This window comes from Sinocyclocheilus grahami, unplaced genomic scaffold (genome assembly GCF_001515645.1).
Source record: "Sinocyclocheilus grahami isolate Dianchi unplaced genomic scaffold, SAMN03320097.WGS_v1.1 scaffold500.1, whole genome shotgun sequence".
NCBI lineage: Eukaryota > Metazoa > Chordata > Actinopteri > Cypriniformes > Cyprinidae > Sinocyclocheilus > Sinocyclocheilus grahami.
The window spans coordinates 253027-272752 of NW_015505679.1; the positions used below are offsets into that span (position 1 = coordinate 253027).

General features: G+C 36.8%; 1 protein-coding gene across 1 annotated transcript in view; it reads left to right on the forward strand.

Moving 5' to 3' along the window:
- LOC107554394 (tumor suppressor candidate 3-like) overlaps positions 1-4563 on the forward strand; it is an 86869-nt gene extending 82306 nt beyond the window's left edge. Inside the window, exons 9-10 of the mRNA XM_016236883.1 lie at positions 3102-3192; positions 4427-4563. Of these exons, the coding sequence (XP_016092369.1) occupies positions 3102-3192; positions 4427-4442 (107 nt within the window). The 3' untranslated portion in view covers positions 4443-4563. The remainder of the gene's footprint in view (positions 1-3101; positions 3193-4426) is intronic.
- The last annotated feature ends 15163 nt before the right edge of the window (positions 4564-19726 follow it).

The window sequence follows — 19726 nt, forward strand, 5'->3', positions numbered from 1 at the left end:
ACTGTTCACTACAGGAGGCTAGTGGATTGCAGCAGATAAGTGGTCCAGATGTTTGGTACGTAAACCAAAAAGCAGATATTTTGGGGTCTAAAGCAATGTTGGATCCCATTGACTTTCACTGTATGACCAAAAAACCTAAATATCATAATTTTGGGGTGAACAATTCCTTTAATATAATTTTGGATAATTTTTACTTCAGTAAGTACACTTGCACAGGCTGCAAAATAAACCTCTGGTGACTTAAAATGTTAATTGCTACTATGCAGAAGAAGACTACTTGTACAGCGAGTGGTTGATCAAACCCAGCGGTTGTCATGGAAACACAGACTTGAAGCATTTCAAATAGGAAGATGCTAAATGAAGATTGTCAGAGTAGCGACGCTTTAGTTTCAAACACCACTCCCCCCGCGGAAACATTTACGGCAAGCTGCTCCATCCAGCCAAATGTGATTGCACCAGTGCGCCGTTATTCCGCAACAATGCATTAGTTACCCCGTGACACAGGCGACCCTGAAAGTAAATGTTTAGCAGCTTTTAAATGTCACATCTCAGTTAGTCATGTTTGTCATTTTTGTATAATGCAGAGTCATTTTGCGGCTACTACCGCGTGTCTTCTGGGAAGGCTTCTGTAACGTGTCAGGGAAATGATAATAGGCTCAAGAACATCAAGGTCTCAGAGTAAACGTTGTCACATGAAGCCTTGAAAACAAGTCTTCGGGGAAGTTCAGTAGATACTGAAACTTTAAATTAAAAGCTCAGTGTGTGTGCATTCTGAGGGTGTGATCCCAGGATAAGAGGGTGTTTCTGGATGACTAATCTGGAGAGGAACAGTGCTGGCGGTGTGGTGTAATTGGAGGTGCCCCTCTTTTGAGGAGGTTAACACATTTTGATTAAGCTCTGATTAGCTTCTCATTCAGCTAAACATCAGCTGCCACTGCCTTGCTCTTTAATATGTTTACTACTTACACATTGACTCTCTCGCATGCACACACACACAGCCTTTTAGAAACCATATTGTGCTTTTAAATAACCCAGGATTTTATTCTCTGTACCCAGAACAAAAGATCTACAAGGGCTGGACAAAGTAATGTAAACACCTGGGAAATACTTTTAATATTTTATTTCTTTATTAAGGTGTTTTATCACCGTTTGCCTTTAATACAGGTTCAAACCTTCTTAGAATAGATTACACACCTTCTAAATGGTCTCCAGTTAAATGTTGTCAGCCAGAACATCTGCCAGTTGCTTTAGAGAATTTGGAGGAGGGAATCTGCATCTCACTCTCCAACAATATCCATGGTGGTTTGATTGGTATTCAAGTCAGGTGATTTGTCTGTCCAGGGCAGATGTTGATGTTCATTTTGATGCTCCAACTGTAATGGTTTTATGATCATGGGAATATCTTTTGGTATTTTAGCACTGGTGTCTGTGATTACCACTTTAGAAATTGCTAAATTTTCTTGAACATTGGCTTTGTAAAATTCTTTGTGGTTGGTTTTTGTGGAAACACGGCCTTCAAGGTTTGTCGGCACTTTGCTGCAGTAGTTTTGTGTTATTTAGACACAGCCCTTCTTAGTGATCAATGGTCCTTTTCATTCGTTTTTGTCTTTGTTGATGAAGTCTAGTCATCCTTTGTCTATGTAGTCATAATCGTAAAGACTGAAACAGCTTGCCAAAGCATACTTTCCAGGTTCCAAGTTTACATAAAAGAGATTACATGGTTCCTGTAGGTAGGTGCTCCGAGGCTCCAACTACTTTGACGTGGAAATCTTCTCCAGTTCATTTCTTCTATTCAGTCTATTGAGGTCAGATGGGAGTAAAAACATGAACACACTGGAGAACTGCTTTATAGTAGAAATTGAAGTAGTAATTGAAAGCAACACTGACACTGTTCTTCCATGTTTATTACTGTAAAGCTGCTTGCTTTTAAGCCATCTATTGTATAAGGTGCTATATAAATAAGCATGGCATGACTTGACTGGAGAACAGCATTGCAGAGCTTGTGCAATCATATCCACATCACTATGATCAGATGCTTTCTTAACTGCTGTTTTCTCAACGCTGCCATATTTGTTGCTTGCTTATTTTGTTATTAACAGTAAAGTGCACAGCACTTATTAATTTACATACTAATTTAAATGCTGCTTCCAGCAGTGTGGGAGGTGGCGGAATTTTCGCTAACCAAAATAATAAAAAATAACTTTACCAAGAGTATATTGGGGCCTTAAGAGTGAAGGATCAATAAGTTTTCCATTTGCAATGTTATTTGTCACTATTTGAAATCTTTTAAATGCATTCTGTAAAATCTTCTTCTCATAAGCAGCTCATCAAATGCTAGATTTGATGTTTGAGCATTTTAGATAGATTTGTTAAGTTTCCATGGAATTAGAAAATAAAATATACAACTGTCAATGCAATTCCATAGACTTGTTAAATGTTAAGCATCGGTATTCATTTTACAACCAGATGTTAGTTTAAGAATGTGACTTAGCCTGAAAGTTATGGTTGCATCGTCCGATCAGATTTCTTCACCACAATCTAAAAAAAGAAGGCTGAAGATGGAATTTCCTGACTCTCTTGGATGCAATAAAGATTGCATTTGTCAGCAGTGCATAAGTGGATGTGATTTTACATATGCATGCTAAATTCAGCAAATTCTCTGGGAGTACTGGGCAAAGGATATTGACGAGCTGCAGTATTTATGCAGATGGTTTATTTTATTTCCCATCATAAAATAAGCAGTTTCCCCCCCCCAGTAGCACGATATTTATGGCTTCATTGACTAATCATTAAAATCACCTTATAATGTGATTCAGCAGGTTATCAAATTTTGAGCACTGTTTTATCTAAGGGACAAAGCAGCTGATTCAGCATGTTTTATAAGCATTTAAGTAGCGATTATTGTTTCATTCATTAGTAATGGCTTAATTTAAGTTTGGGATTATCTCTTAGATCAAAGTTCATGAAAAGCGATTTTTCACCAGTGGCTTGATCCCATTATAGAATGCCATTGCAGCATACTAATTAAGTTTAATCAATGTAAGCATTATTCAGCTCATTAAGAGAGTGTCACTCATTGTGCTTTTGTTTTTTTTTTACAGTTATCTGTCTTGTTGGACTTGGTTTAGTGGTGTTCTTCTTTAGCTTCCTTCTGTCCATCTTCAGATCAAAATATCATGGATATCCTTACAGGTGAGATCTGTCACTGTTAAAACTCACTCTCGTTGCACTTAAGTATTTGTCCTTGTAATATATTGCAACTTTAGCTTAGATTTTAATGTATCACTCTGCTTTGACTTTAACAGCAATATTCTAGGTTCAATTGAAGTTCCGCTCAATGAACAGCATATGTTGATTATACCGTTGTTGTAAAAATATTTCATAAAAAAAATTTTTTTTAAATGGGTTTACAGTTATGCACTTGTGGTAAAAGTTTTGAGCACTGAATTAAATGTTGTTAATTAATTTATGAATTGAACAATGTTAAGCTGATAAAAAATGCATGATTTACATGTAGTTATTGTAACTATTTGCAAAGAACTGTTTACATGGAGAATATTTCACTAAGATGATTTACATCAGTAATAAACCACAAGTTCAAAAGATGCTAAATTGCAATTTGGTCAAATTTACAGTTCAAACAATGAACAATTATTAGTTATTATGATTAGAATAACTAACATAACAAAATACAAGCTGCACATTTACACATTTAAACTGTCGCTGATCCCATAGACATTTTAAGTGCATTACTGTAAACACATTTTTTGTGAGGTTAAAATGTATTGCTATGGTAATGAACAGTAAAAATGGTGATTTTGATTAAGCGATTTGCATCGTTTGATTCATTTGCAAAAAAAAAAAAAGATTCACTCACTGATTCATTCATTGACTGCTCATTGATTCGTTTAGTGACTCAAATTTCGATCATAAAAACAACCCATTTCTTTAATAAAAAAAACTCACTTTTCTTTAGCTGTCAACTTTTGGGGATAACTTTGCTTGTTAAGTAAGTTGAACCAAGGATATGTTGCTATATAGTCAGTGGTTGGAGAAAAGAAAAGCCATCAAAGTCTTCACAAGCTTCACTGAATGAAAAATGAGTCCGTGAATGGAAGTAAACAAGAATGTTTTGTTTGCATATCAGATTCTTTTAAAAGCACTGAAATGTATTCTAACTGGAACATTCCTTTTACTTGCTGTAGCGTTCATGTACATCAGCCTAGGCAGAATAGCTAGCTAATGAATCAAAAAATCAAATCCATTAAATGTACAGCAACTGTTGGTAATTGTAGAGACTCCGGCGAATGACCTTTTTCAGACTTTTTAGAGGTCTACTCATGATGATTAGACGGTGACGTAACTTCCAGTCAGCGACCATTTCATCATTCACACTCTTCTCTTTTTCCTTCTCACTCTTTTTCAGCTTCCTGATTAAATAAGATCATGCCGTGGAAGAAAAAGCTGTCGTTCCACTGGGGTTTTATGGATGAATTCAACTACAGTTTGACTGTAACGCACTGCATGTGTAACCTAAGATAAATAAACTAAACTATTACCCACTGCCATCCACTGCGTGCTCTGTCTGCAAGCGTGTGCACATCCATTGAAGTTAAATTAAATGTTTTCTTGCTTATATGACCAGTTTTCATTTTTAATTGCAATTTGAGAATTGTATCCTGAAGGTTTTGTGGGGAGAGAAGTGTATGTGAGTGTGTTCAGGCATTCGTGCGTGTGTGCGTGTGTGTGTGTGTGTGTGTGTGTGTGTGCGTGTGTGCGTGTGTGCGTGTGTGCGTGTGTGCGTGTGTGCGTGTGTGCGTGTGTGCGTGTGTGTGTATGTGTGTGCGTGTGTGTGTGTGTGTGTGTGTGTGTGAGGCTGTTATTTGTTATTGCCATTTATGATACCTCTCTTGAGGCCATCGTGCACGCCTCAGCAGATTGTGTCCTCTTTTTGTCCCCGTCAGTCACTTTTTTTCCCTCCTTATCACTCGCTTTCTCCCCTTCTCTCTCTCTCTCTCTCTCTCTCTCTCTCTCTCTCTCTCTCTCTCTCTCTCTTCTGAAATCTGTGAAGGAATATTAAAATACTAGATTTTTCCCCCTTTTATTTAAGCTGGGTCGTGAAAGGGGTTTGTAATCTTCTTTATTAAAACCAACTAGGCTACCACCGATCCAATTAAATTTGTTCCAATATCAGAACTAACATATTTATTGAACTTCAAACAAGAGAACTGGGTGATAACGTCCATGACATTTTTCTTGGAAGCCGCCTATTTCCTTAAAGGATGTAATCTAAATTAGCTGTCATCATAGACAATAATGTCAACCCTGCCTGCAAGCTTCTAATACACATTTATTGGCACATCTACTTCATTAAAACTTATTTTTTATTGGTTGTCAACGAGCGTTTAATTGGTGATTGTAAGCTTGAATAATTCATCTAGCCATTTGATGTCTGTAACGCGGCCTAATTTAGGCACCTAAGAAGCCTTTTTTGTGTTCAAATGTGCTAATGCTATACTTAAATCTCAATTAATAAAATTAATTTGTTTAGTGTAGCAGTCACAACATTAAAAGTGTTTGCTAATGCACATGGTGTGTGGTTTATATTTTTTGGAAATCGATTTAATAGAGAAATTATTATTTGCATGTTTTTATAATGATTGATAATCCACAGTAAATCCATTTTTGATGTGCCACACAAACGTAAACACGTGGTCCTGCACAGCTAGACATCACGGTGATGATAGCAGTGCTGTTGTTGATGCTCAGTTGAATTAGTAGCTTCGAGCAAATATGAAAAGAGGGTATTTGGCATCAAATCAGAACCAACAGCAGCATTACAACTGAGAAAATTCAGGCTGGCAGTAATTCCTCTTTAGCTGTCGAAGGACATTAGCGCCCACCACTTCATCCTTCATTTGTGCAGAGAAGAGATGGCAATTCAATTTGTACTTTTCCCCCCTTTCTTTTTCTTCGCCGTTCACTAATAAGCAACTCCCGCTCCCCGTTCCCTCAGTGTCTCTATTTGTTGGCCCAGCGTACTTCAAAGCATAGATTTTGAAGGTTGTTGAACAGACAGAAGACAAAGGTAATTAGGACAGAGCTTGTCTACAGAGTCATAGCAACACATGCAGGTCAAGCTGATGTTTCCACTGATGACGGTAAGCTTTAACAAGACTTGAAAGTTTACAGTGTACAAGTGTACAATTTCCAGTAAAAATATCTAACATTTGAGAAACAACACTGTATAAGATATTAAGAATGTTTTTTGTAAAAGAGTTCAACCAAAAATGTTATTGTCATTTATTTCCTGTCATGTCATTCTAAGACTTTCTTTCTTCTGTTGAACATAAAAGTTGTTTTTTGTTTTGTTTAGTTTTTTTTTATGCAGTATTATTTTTATTTATTTCTTTGTTTACTTGCAACGTTTCTGAAAATATCTTCTTTTGTGTTCCACAGCAAAAAAATCATACAAGTTTGGAACGACATGAGGGCAAATGATGGCAGAATTTTTGTTTTTGGATTAACTATTTTAAGTGTATTTTGCCTTACTTTGTCACTTTTTAAAAACCACAAACCTATCTTATATTAAAGATGCATTCTCTGAAAACAAGTCTTAATATAGTATGCAGTTACTGTACTTCTCGAGTAAATTTATTTTTTTTATAGGATTTTCCGATATGGAAAAACAAGTGCACACTGTATATAAAGTTTATATAAACTTTATGATTGTAGCTTGTCAGACTGTACAAACATGATCCCAGCTATAAGCCTGGTCACACTGGGATTTAGATTGTACAAGTCAAAGACTCGTTAAAAACGGACATATGCAAGAAGACTCATCTGGAGTTTTACATCAATCCATGACACTTTCGGTGATAGTGAGATGCACTCACACACACACAATTGAAACGGTGGCTAGCAAACTCTAGCACTAATTTTGATCATGGCTTACATATTGAAAATAAAAATGAAGATGATGGTTGTGGAGAAAGTATTGGTTTGCTGTTGTCCCACTAGTTGTGTCATAAAGTTCTGTGCTCCTAAATGGTTCTTGATTTGTCATAGGAAAAGCCACACTGCACTGCAGGTTACTTGGGTAAATTCTAATCGCAATGGCTATTATTAGGCTGTTCACAAACACATCAAACTAGCAATCAAAGACTACAGAGTTTGGCCTAGGATCAGAGGAATTTTTTAACAATTTCCAAAATCATGCACCCTGCTTTAAAGGGCAAAAAATAAATAAAGATTAAATTTCACACTATTCATACAAGCTTACAATGACAAAGCGACCAGTGTCATTCATTTTTGAGAACATGTGCAACTTTATGCAAATGAGGAGCAATTAACCAACCAATGGAAGTGTAGATGATACATCAGTGCGAAGGAATGAAGGAACCTAAAAAAACAAACACTAACAGTGGTTTGCTATGGCACAGAGACCGAAAGTAAATTATTTGCAATAAGTGTAAAATTTTATGCAAATGAGCAGCAATTTTTTGTGGTGACTACCAATGGATGCAGAGGGTGGAGCTCATGTGATGAACAGCTGAACCCAAAAGAGCGGCTGTCAGTGTGAACGGCCCCTTAACTGGAAGAGGTTTCAAGAGGATTTCTCACTCGTCCATCAAGTCGAACCTGGTTCAGACCTGGACGTTGCATCACATGAGCATTACCATGCAGATGACTCATAACCTCAAAAAAAAAAAAAAAGCCAAGATAGATATTAACTCATTATGGTTTAATTCTGTCACAGTAGGTGGTGTCATAGCAGAGAGGAATTCTCAGGATGAAATTCTAATAGCTGCCAGCACACTGTCATCTTACTTTCAGTACTTATCCTCAAGGGGATAACTGGATTTTTTTTATTTTTTTAATACAATTGAGGGACTCATAAACACAATTTGCATTTCCTTCTCATGTCCTCCAAAAATATCTTGAGGAAGTAGCATTTAATTGCAAGGCTTGTTATTTATTTATATATTTTCCTGCAAATAACAGGATGTTTTGAAGTTTCAAAGAGTGTAATTACATAGGTACACATGCATGCACACACTCGCCCAAATCAAAGGAGACTTTAGACGCTGAGACCCTTGGCTAACTGATGTTTTGATGGACTTCCCAGTTATAATAAACCTGACTCTGAGCAACACTGCGTGTGTTTTACAGAGCTGTTCAGTTTGTAGTTCTAAAACCAACATGAAAATTGGCAGTTTTGAGCTATTGTTTCCCTCGGGAACTTCCTAATGATGTTCCGGATTCATGAATAAAATAATGTTTGTTGTTAACATTACTTGAACAGACTTTCACGTTTTTGTTTCATGCATTTAATACTTCAAACATGAATTCCGAGTTGCTAAATAAGGACTAAAACTACTGCAAGTTCACAAATTGGATTACTGTTATAGCCAAGTTCGTATTTGCCTACCTGTTAGCAAATTAGAAAAATGCACAGCAATATACACCGCACTGTGTAATTTATGTTGCAAGAATGTGTTAACTTTCCAGGATGTTCTACAAATTGGCATGACTGAACAGGGGTCTCATTTAGAAAACTCTCTGTAGATTTCATCCTAAAAGTGTACGTATGCACAAAAGCTAGATTTTGCACGCCAGAACCTGTGCAAAAATGCCTTTATAAATATAAAGATTGTGCGTACGTGCATCTCCACCCCGTCTCCTCCCCGAAATAACCATATATGGAGCTTACAACGCCTAGTTTTACTATACATAACCACATCTGCATATCATTTCCATGCATATTCCCATCCAAGTGACACCATAACACCGTCAAAGGTTCAAGACTTAAAGGAAATATGAGATACGGACTATAAATGCCATTTGTGCCATACACTATTTTTTGTGCTAAAAATCATCCAGCATCCTTGTTATGTTTTAGAATAAATACATCAAAATATCCATAAAAACAAAACTGTTTAAAATAGTTCTCAGATAAATATTTTAGAATATAGTTGATCCCATTCTTTTCCACTGGCCAAACAGTCTTTCAATTGTTTTAAACAATTCAAATTTAATTTAATTTATGCAGTTTTTCTGATAAGGTGAACATCTTTTAGCTATTTTTAGCCTATATTTATTGCAATGTAAATAGAATTGTCTGGCTCGGCAGGTCACTGACAAAGTAGCCTATTTTAAAAAAGAAGTTGTGTCCTTCAAATACAGTGGTATTTTTCATTATGTTGTGAAGATGCCTTCACACGACATCAACACCTCCGTGCAGCTGTGGCTGTACAGTAAAAGTTATTATCATTGGACCTATTCAAACCGGACAATGGACCATTCAACCACTGAATATAAAGTGTCTTCCATAATATCGAAGTAAGTGCGCATTGATCATTGTTCTCGCTAAAAATATTTTCTCATAACATGAGATCTGCAGTTTAGTTTAAAGATGAATTATTGTGCACCTATAGCACTCCTCGCTGTCATTAAAACATAGTATGCCACAGGAAAATGGATCAAGCGCATCCACTATAAATGTCTAAATTCATAGAATTTTTGTTTAGAGTGGAATATTTAATGTAAATGTGTATATCGAAATGAAAACAGAGTTTAAAATCGTTGTTTACTTCATTACTTTTCTCACTCCAGGAAAAAGAGTGCGTATGCATGGTCTAGAACAGGGGTGCCCAAACTCGGTCCTGGAGGGCCGATGTCCTGCAGAGTTTAAAACCAACCCCAATTAAACACACCTGAACCAGCTAATCAAGCTTGTAGCGTCTCGACCAATCTGACACACTAATTTTAATTTGATTTAACAAATCAATTATTCATTAGGTTAACAAATCGTCACAGTCCCCTCACTCCATAAACTGGATGCCAGGATGTCTGCTGAACACCAGGCCCTCTGGTCACCATGACAACTAATCATGACGGAGCGACGTGAGAAAAACATTAAAACACGTTATAGTCGAGGCATTTGTTGCATTCAGTGAGCGTAAGGATTATAATGACTTATACTGTCTTTTTACGCGCTGTGTTGCATCGCGCTGCGTAAACATAAAACCGCCTGCATTTGTGATCGGAGAAACGACAAACAACAAGCACTACTCTACACTGCTCAAATGCTCGTTTGAATCATCAGTGGCAAATCCTTTAAATATGAAAACGTAATTACAGACAGAGAGTCAGAACAGCCGGCATTGTAGTCTACTCTCCCAGGATCAGGAAACAGTCCTCCATAAAATGTGCTGGACACATCTGAATATTTGGGTTGAACTGTTCTGGAAGAGTGTTGTAAATACAACTTAACCACTGATTTCTAGTCGTGTCCTCTTTTGGAAGGCCAAACAAAGTGTTTTCGCTTTAGCAAAGAAACACACAGCGTCTTCACAGCATGGCGGCGGTGGCAACAATAAAGTTACGCCTTCTTTCTTTGCGTGAACATTTGGGCGGCGTTATGCAAATCGTCCCACATCGTGACGTAGACATGTGGGTGGGGGTGTGTTAGAACGAGGCATTTTAGGAGGGCGTGGATGAGTCTTAACTTTTATAAAGAATCTCTTTGGATTTTAGACTTTATTCTTTGTAGCTTTAGGGATCTTATCTATTCACAAACAGCTTGTAACACTCCAAAGAGAAAGGAAAACTTGAAATCGCATCATATGACCCCTTTAAGTATTTAACAATTGTTCGGTCATTTTAGACCAAAATATTTTGATTGAACATTATTTTATTTTGGTTCAAATTTTTTACTTTTTTACTTTCACTTCACTGGAATGATATGACACACACACACACAATATGTGGACTTTATTTGAAAAGGCAAAATGTACACTAATTGATCCAAAATTATGTAAATATTCAAAATACAAAACCTTGTAAAATACGTAAATGTGTATGGAAACACTTTTCTCAGTAACTTGGGAATACACTGCTCTGAATATATATGGATATATATATATATAGTAATCTAGTGGTTACACCATGGCATTACCCATTATTTTCTTTATTCTTTTTTTCCACCAGATGGATATATGTATGAAAAACATTGAAATGTAGTATATTTCATAAAAATACAATTATTATGAGTTTATGGTCTGTTTTGACCGCAAACAATACAAGTGTGGCCCCTAAATGAATTATAGGTTTAGTGTGTGTGTGTGTGTGTGTGTGTGTATATATATATATATATTAAATTTTTTATTTTAATTTTTTTACATAAACATATGCCTATGATATGTATAGCATTACTACTTGGCATAGTATCATCCGCCAGTCTCTAAACTGATTATCGGCATTATATTTATTGTGTTAAATGACACAATATTAGGAGTTTTAACAAACCAAATAAAGCATTTTCTCTGTTTTGTCTCTCTCCCTCATTGACTCACATACTGACGGCCAAGAGTTATAAAAATCAATGAGAGGGCCTCACTTCCCAATATGGATTCAATTTAGTGTTAAATCAACACTAATTAAGCATTAATTAATTAAAGTGCTTAGCTGGAACAAACTATACTTTCATGATCCATGAAGTCTCCGGGGAGAATATTTGTCCTCTGCTTCACTTAAAAAGTGCCACATTAAAGCACTCCATTGGTCTACTCGATGTTTTCCCTGCCGAAAGCCCCAGATGTGTACAAATGACATTTTAAATAACGCTTGGTTTGATACCAAAAATGGCCCAAGTCAATATGAGTTAGCCGTGTTTGATTGATTTAATCCACCCATGCTATTTCAGCACACAACATGAGATAGATAGATAGATTGCTAATTGTTTAAAATTAATATGTGTTCTTTGTAAAATGCATCGGCAGCCCGTGTCATTGAAGACTAATGCTAACGGCAGCCGAATGTGATGCAGTCAGTAATGTTCACTGAGCTGAGGGACCCCATCACATAGTCTTAGCGTGGATATGCTTCAGTGATAACCAAAGAGACAGGCTGCTCTGGTGCTGCCATTGTGATGACATGTTTAATAGGCAGTCCTAATGACACACACACATCATGGGGGACCTGTTGGGAAGGCAAGAAGTCACCGCAGTGACAGAATGCCTGAAAATCTTCAATGATTCAGGACTGTTATTTGCATCTTTTCCCCGTAAATGTCACATCTGAGCCTAGTTTTCCACCTGATCGAATGGAATTGCATATAGAAGAGAAACAATGGGAGATTACTTTCTTAGATCTAAGAAAACAACATGACCTCACTGGGAGGAACCCAAGCCTTGAGTGCCAGGATAAATTGTACCCGTGAGAATGAGCCACCCACCTCATGCCAAGAAACAAACACAGACCTCCTCCGAGCCAGTCATTATAATAGATGGTGGTATGAAGAGAAATGGAGTTAAACTTGTGCAAGCTAGCGGAAGAGAAAGTAGTGGTGTTTCAGTCGTGACCTCCTTTACATTTGGTATTACGCTAGGCTCTGCTGTTTTCATTCTGTGATTCATAAACCTTTAATCATATGTATGAAAGCGTGTCTTTGTGAACAATAATAAAAGAAATGGAAATGTAATAATAGACACACTGGATTACTCGTTCGTTGTATCCATCATCATGTAAAAGCAACAATATTTTGAATGCATCCACATAATTGGCAAAAAACATTATGTGAATGTTTGCTTCTGCTTGTGGAGATTGCTGGTCCTCAATAAACTGCGGTTATCATCTACATTTAAGAAAGACTTTTGCCATCTCAAACGAGCCTAAAAAGATGCTATGGTCATCACGCAAATACAAATATTTTTAAAATGCTAACTGAAACAAAGCTGAAATGAAATAACACATTTTAGATGAAAAACCTGAACTTAAAAAAATGTAACGACAAAAAAATATATATATAGAAATGTTGAAATTTGTGAAAAAGCAACAGTATTTCAAATGCATCCACTTAATTTGCAAACAAATAATGTTTACTTGTGCTTGGAACTAAAGTAAAAACAAAAAATAGTTTTTGCTAACTGAAATAAAATACACATTTTAGATGGGGAAAAAAATAATAAATAAATAATAAATCTTAAAGGAACATTAGAAATGTCACCCTGATAGCTATTTAAGAGAGTTTAATCTAAAATTACTAAAATTGAAATTAAAATGAAGCTTAATAGAAATATTTGAGGGGGATCAAAACTAATAAAAATTACAATAGTATAACATGAATAATATTAATATAACACTGATAATGATGTAACATTCACAAACATGAATGAATCAGATTTCTGAGCCAAGTGGATTTTGAATGCAGCTTCCAAAAGACAAAAAATAGCCGAATAATATTGTATTTCATACAATCACACCGGTATGATTAGATCGTTCAGTGCGGCACAGCATCAGCTGCTAAATTCAATTCCGCGTTCGGGCTTTGGCTGGCGCTGAGACAGAGACAGATGCGTTTCTACAGCACTGCATTATAACCAATCACACACGATTCTGTTGAGCTTATGAATGCAATGGCCAATCAGAAATGTTCAGATTCAGACCTATGTCAGTTATGCAGTCCTATCGTGGCTGCTGTGTGTCACGTGACAAGTATGACCCCCACGTGCCCTCTCAAAAATCATGAGTGCATGACGCCATTGACCACAATCATGTACCACAAAATGGGTAGTTGTCTATCAAGTTAATGATTCATATCATAATATAGTAAAAGTCTTTTCAGTTGCTTAAATGATGTGTATTGTGAAAAGCGCTATACCAATAAACCTAAACCTGACTGTGTTGAGTGTACAGCATTCACTCTGCCAGACAGTGACATTTAGATCTACCAGGTCATGTTATAAAGGCCAGATATTACTGAAGGTATCCGAGATGGAACCATTTTGTGCACCCAGAAAATAAGTCTTTACCCTTTGCTGTCAGAAATGCTTACATGGATGCTGGTTCAGATCTGGTCTGCATCATATCCCAAACCCATACTCATTCGCTTGCAAATCAATTTTGCTGTCTCTCTTCACTATCCGATAAAGGCAAAAAAACTCATAAATAACGTAAAAAAAAAAAATCCTTTATGAGCTTCGCCAGAGGGCTTAAAAGCTGAATAGAAACGTAGCCTTATATGCTTTTCACTACTGTATTAAATCCGCTGTAGATTCACAAGGCAGACATTAGCAACTAACAGCTTGTGAAAAGTAGAGTTGTTTGTCATTCATGCATGAAATGAATTTCACACGGGTTCAAACCTTGCTAAGTTTGCAGATGTGCATAATTGAGAATTTAACTTGCTAATTGATGCCTACTATCATTTGTGAGTTCATTTCAGAGAGACTTTTCTCAGCAGATGGGAAAGTTTGTTACCTACTGACTCAGACTGATCGATCTCCACTGCCACTGCTTTCATCCGCTGTGTCTGATTCAATAGGAAGGTACAAGAAGTTCTGCGAGAACATCGATTCTGACCCCATCTCAAAGAAACAAAGGAAATGTCTTGGGTTGTTTTCCCACGCTGCCCAAAACCACTGTAACATTCATTAGCTGTAACTAACAGTATTTGTGAAAAAGTGACGTGACATGTGGGCAAGTATGGTTACCCATACTAGGAATTAGTGCTCTGCATTTAACCCATCCTTAGTGCACACACACAGCAGTGAACACACACCTGGAGCAGTGGGCAGCCATTTATGCTGCGGTGCCCGGGGAGCAGTTGGGGGTTCGGTGCCTTGCTCAAGGGCACCTCAGTCATGGTATTGAAGGTGGGAGAAAGTGCTGTACATTCACTCCCCCCACCTACAATCCCTGCCGGTACAAGACTCAAACCCGCAACCTTTGGGTTACAAGTCCGACCCTCTAACCATTAGGCCACGACTTCCCCAATGCAGTGCATGTAGTGCATGCAGCACGGTTGGATTTTGTAGGATTTTCAGAAGATTATATTTCAGACATGTATGCATAGGAATAATTGTTATGCAATTTGCATATATTAAGACTACCAAAATGTTTTTTTTATTTAGTTTTTTTATGTTGCACTGGTTGATACTGCAGCCGACTTGGACTTATAAAGAATATTTCTGAACTTATTCTTCTGTTTCATTCTTTGCATGACTCTTTCCAACTACATTCCAAGTTTGAGTCATCACAATGGCAAACCAGGTAATACATAAAAAAAAAAAAAACTTTGTTTCTGAACATAAGATAGATCACATGACAGCGATATAGACCTGAAACAAGTGTGCAGCCATCTTTAGAATGTTATATATACAGTGGGTACGGAAAGTATTCAGACCCCCTTAAATTTTTCACTCTTTGTGATATTGCAGCCATTTGCTAAAATCATTTCAGTTTTTTTTTTTTCCTCATTAATGTACACACAGCACCCCATATTGACAGAAAAACACAGAATTGTTGACATTTTTGCAGATTTATTAAAAAAGAAAAACTGAAATATCACATGGTCCTAAGTATTCAGACCCTTTGCTCAGTATTTAGTAGAAGCACCCTTTTGAACTAATACAGCCATGAGTCTTTTTGGGAAAGAGGCAACAAGTTTTTCGAATACTTTCCGTACCCACTGTATCTATGATATTGCTGTCCAAGAGTAATTAGCTGGTGAAGTGGATTTACTTATTGTAGAGTTAACGAAAGAGAGAAGTATTTGGAGTCACAGGATTTTAAAATGACCGCTTCAATGAGGTGACCCGCTTCATGTAAAATAAAACAATCTCGCATTCATTCATTCATTCGTGTATTTATTTATTTTTATTTTTATTTTTTCCCTAAAAGCGCCATTAGTTTCTTTGTTTCAAACTTTTGAATATGGAAAAAATAATTATTTAATTGGAAAAAATAGTTAATTTCTTAAGCTTAATGAATACACAATCATTGAATTTATCTTTGTATATAAACAATACATTACACACAAATGCAAACATTTATCTTTTCTCTCACTTTTGTGGTAATTGAAAGGGTTTTTAGTTGTTTTGTGTGTTTTTCTACCTTGAATAAAGCAAATATGTCTAATTTGAGTGTTATGTGTTTGCAATGCAACAACAATGAATACAGCTTGCATATTTTCATTTGCTTCATTCACATACCAGCAGGATGAAAAGTGTGCCAATGACAGCTGCTCTGGAATGCAGCCTTTTCATTTTTGAGGTAAGGAAAACAGTAAACCAATGGACAGTTACGGCAGAAATTGGAAATCCACTTAGAATCAAGCTAAATAAATCAAACACCAGAGAGGTTTTGCCAGTTGTGATTATTTTGAGTAATTCTAGCTTTAATTGAATTTGAATAGGCAGGCTGCAAGGAGCTTCACTGCAGAATGAGTTAATTAGTTTTGAGTTGCCAGTAAAACGGAGGAAATGCACACCCAAAACACACCTTGTTTATTGTCTTGGCTCATCGTCTGTGAAACATTAGCATAAATGTTATTTTCCATTCCTTTCTTAAAACGATCTGTTCCTAACAGCCCGCCTTGTGTTTTAGGTTCTCACAAGGGAATACACTTTGATTTGAACCATGTATAAATAAATTAAAACTCTTCAGATAGAGTATAACTTGCTGAAGTTTGTGTGGACTAATTGTTTACTCATACGCATTGCTCATAATTAGGGATAGTGATTTGAACAAACTCCTAACTTAAAGTTTAGCACATATCAAAAATCTTGCAGTTGCACAAAAAAATAGGCTACTATTCCAGTTCATGTACTTGCTATTTCTTTGTAAATATTTGTGAAATTTATTAGCAATTTCTGAGTGTGAATTGTTTTAAAGTAAACACTACAACACTTTTTTTCCCCAGTGTTAATGAGAATGTGTGCTATTATCTTTTAAAAGGGTTGGGAGGGAAATGTACATTAAAGGAGGGACCCAAGCCCTATAGAGACTTGAAATGAACTGGATTGCAATTTTTAGACCTGTTGCTCAAACCGCTTTTAAGTTATATATGGCGGGATCTGATGTTTCCTGTTCAGCCTTTGGAAAAGATCGCTGTGTGTCTTTTATCTCCGGTTTTCAGTCTTATTGAATCTATCAAGCAGGAAGGAGTATTAATAATGCATTTAGCTTTGGGGAGCCTACGGGCCTGTCACTCTATGACAAATGAGGACTGTTCACCCATGACACGTGAAGATGCGGATAATATAATGCAAGTTACTGCTAAAAGCATGTTGAGCTCCTTTTACTATTTATCTCCTGTCATCAGGCTCATTCTGTAGAAAGAGAAATCACGTCATAGCCGAAGGAATTCAATTGATGTGGAATTTGAAAAAATTATAATGTTACTGAATGAAAATAATATGAAAGTGTGATACTTTGTGGCTTTTCATGCATAAATGCTTACTTGAGTGTGACCAATGGCTTCATAAACATCCTCATCCGAGGAAGATTTGAGGCACTTTTTTATGAAATTTCTTGTGGGTTTGACATAAGTGACCAAAGCAAAATGAAGATCACTTCCACACAGTGAAAGCGCTTGCTTTGCACTGTCTTCTTTCATGAAAATTGATGAAACAGTGCTAAATTCCGTTTTTTAAAGCGAAGATCGGTTCTTTCAATAGCTAAAGTCTGTTGCTCTTTTGCCCGTGAGACTGAATGGGGTGTTTTAAAATCACTGCTGGAGAACTGAGGGGAGGGTGCTTTTAAGATCACAGACCACTCTCGCTCGCTCTCAGTCACGGGCAGCACGCTGTACGTAGCTTGTATTTAAAGATGGCTCATAAAGTGTTGAAACTGTGATAATGGAAACTGCCTCTGGGTGGCATTTTGACAAACAAGTGTTATTAAAGAAATGGTTTTATCAATGTGTTTACCACTTACAGTCCTCAGCCTCATAACTGCATGTTGAGGTGACTCAAGTGCTAAATGTGTTTGCTTTCTTCTCCTCCTCTCTCCTTATTTTGCTTCTTACAGACTGGATATGAAAGGGTCATCCTCGACCATTGCACAAACATACTTTTTTAGCCTCTATTCTTAGATAACAGGCTCTAATTTTAAACTTCAGAGAAAAACTTTTCTAGATCGACAGAGTCCATTGGACCATGATTACCAGGCAGGACTCTGAATCCCCTCATGTATTGCTTTTTTTGGGGGGGTGGGTGGGGGTTTGGAACAGTTCACTCAAAAATGAAACTTCTGTTATTTACTCACCATTCCTGACCCATAAGACTGTTTTTCCATGATCTTGTCAAAGTATTTATAATGACCTGAATCTTTTAAACAAAAAAAGGATGCAAAAGCATCACAGAAGCAGCATAAATAAAAGTAGCATTACATGTCTTCTGAAACCATGCTGTAGCTTTAAATGCGAAACACTCTAGTGATGGGAAGAACCGATCATTTTACTGACTCGGATCTTTGAATCTTGTTGAGCAAAATGAACGAATCCTTTTTCAATTAATTTTGTTCATTTCTGCAGGGGGTGGGGTTGTCACGTGATGAACGAACTACTCAAGGTGAACTAATCATTTCAGTTTCCTGTACAGTACCTATTGTTTGTTGCGCATGCGCGATATTAAAGATTCGTTCGAAATGAACGAATCGTTCAAGAACGACCCATCATTGAATCCTTTGTGAGCTGAACCAGATCAGTCCTATTCGTGAATGAATTGCTCAGGCTGGGTAGTGTACTATCGGACCAACAACCGATTCACTAAAAAAGATCTGACTTAAAAGAATGATTTGTTCACAAATATTTGATAGTGGTGATTTTGATCCCGGTGACTCAAGTCTCGAACCTGTTTGAGTGATTCAACGAATCAAGAGGCTTGTTTGAGATGCGCCTCGCCTCACCTGAAATGTAGGCGAGAGTAGGCGGCTGCAGTGAGGGAAGGAGTGAAATAAGAGCAGGCAAGACGGACAGTTCTGACCTTTCGAAGTGGAACAGATACCAACGAGATCAAAGGCAGATATCGCGTTATTCACACTCATGTGCTGAGTTGCTAATAAACGTGATATAATTTCAGTTCTGTTGCTTTTATGAAAAGAAATATGATGAACAAGACACTCAAAGTGCTTGCTATTTAATTCCATACGAAAGGCGTATTTATTATCCATTTTTACTTTAATACAAACAAGTATTTTAGATTTTTATAGAAATATGACAACAATCACATATCTCACAGAGATCGCACTGTCATCGTGTTTGGGAATATTCATGCATAATTTAAATACATAATCACATGAAATCAGATTTTTAAAAAAAAAACATTTTAGACGAGAACGCAGCATCACGGTTGTATGAACCAATGAGCATTAAGCTGTGTCGTCAGTCAGTCGTTTCCCATCATGCTTTTGATCAGCGCAGTCGGTGGAGAGCAACTGCGCTCGACTGCGCAATCCGACACAGCCGCCTTGCCGTCGCGAGAGTTTTTTGGCACACGTCAGCATGACATCAGAGCAAGTCGGACATAGCTCGGACACTTTTCTAACCAGCATGCATCTCGCGGTCATCATCGGTGATCGGTTCTGCGCAGATTTTGCTCATCTCAAACAAGCCTATTTACTGAGCAGATTTGTTCAAAAACACGTGTCGATCACATCACGACTGACATGTTTGACTACATTTGTCAAGGAGTGCCACTGGGAATCACGATTTTATGTTTTATTTCAGAATCAGAATCAGAATGAGCTTTATTGCCAGGTATGTTTACACATACGAGGAATTTGTTTTCGTGACAAAAGCTTCCACGGTGTAACAGAATGACAGTGACAGAACAAAAAAACATAATACAAGATTTTATTTTTGTATAAAAAGATAATACAAAAAAAAAATTTAAATAAAAAAAAATAGAACAAGTAAATAAGGAATAAAAATATACAAATC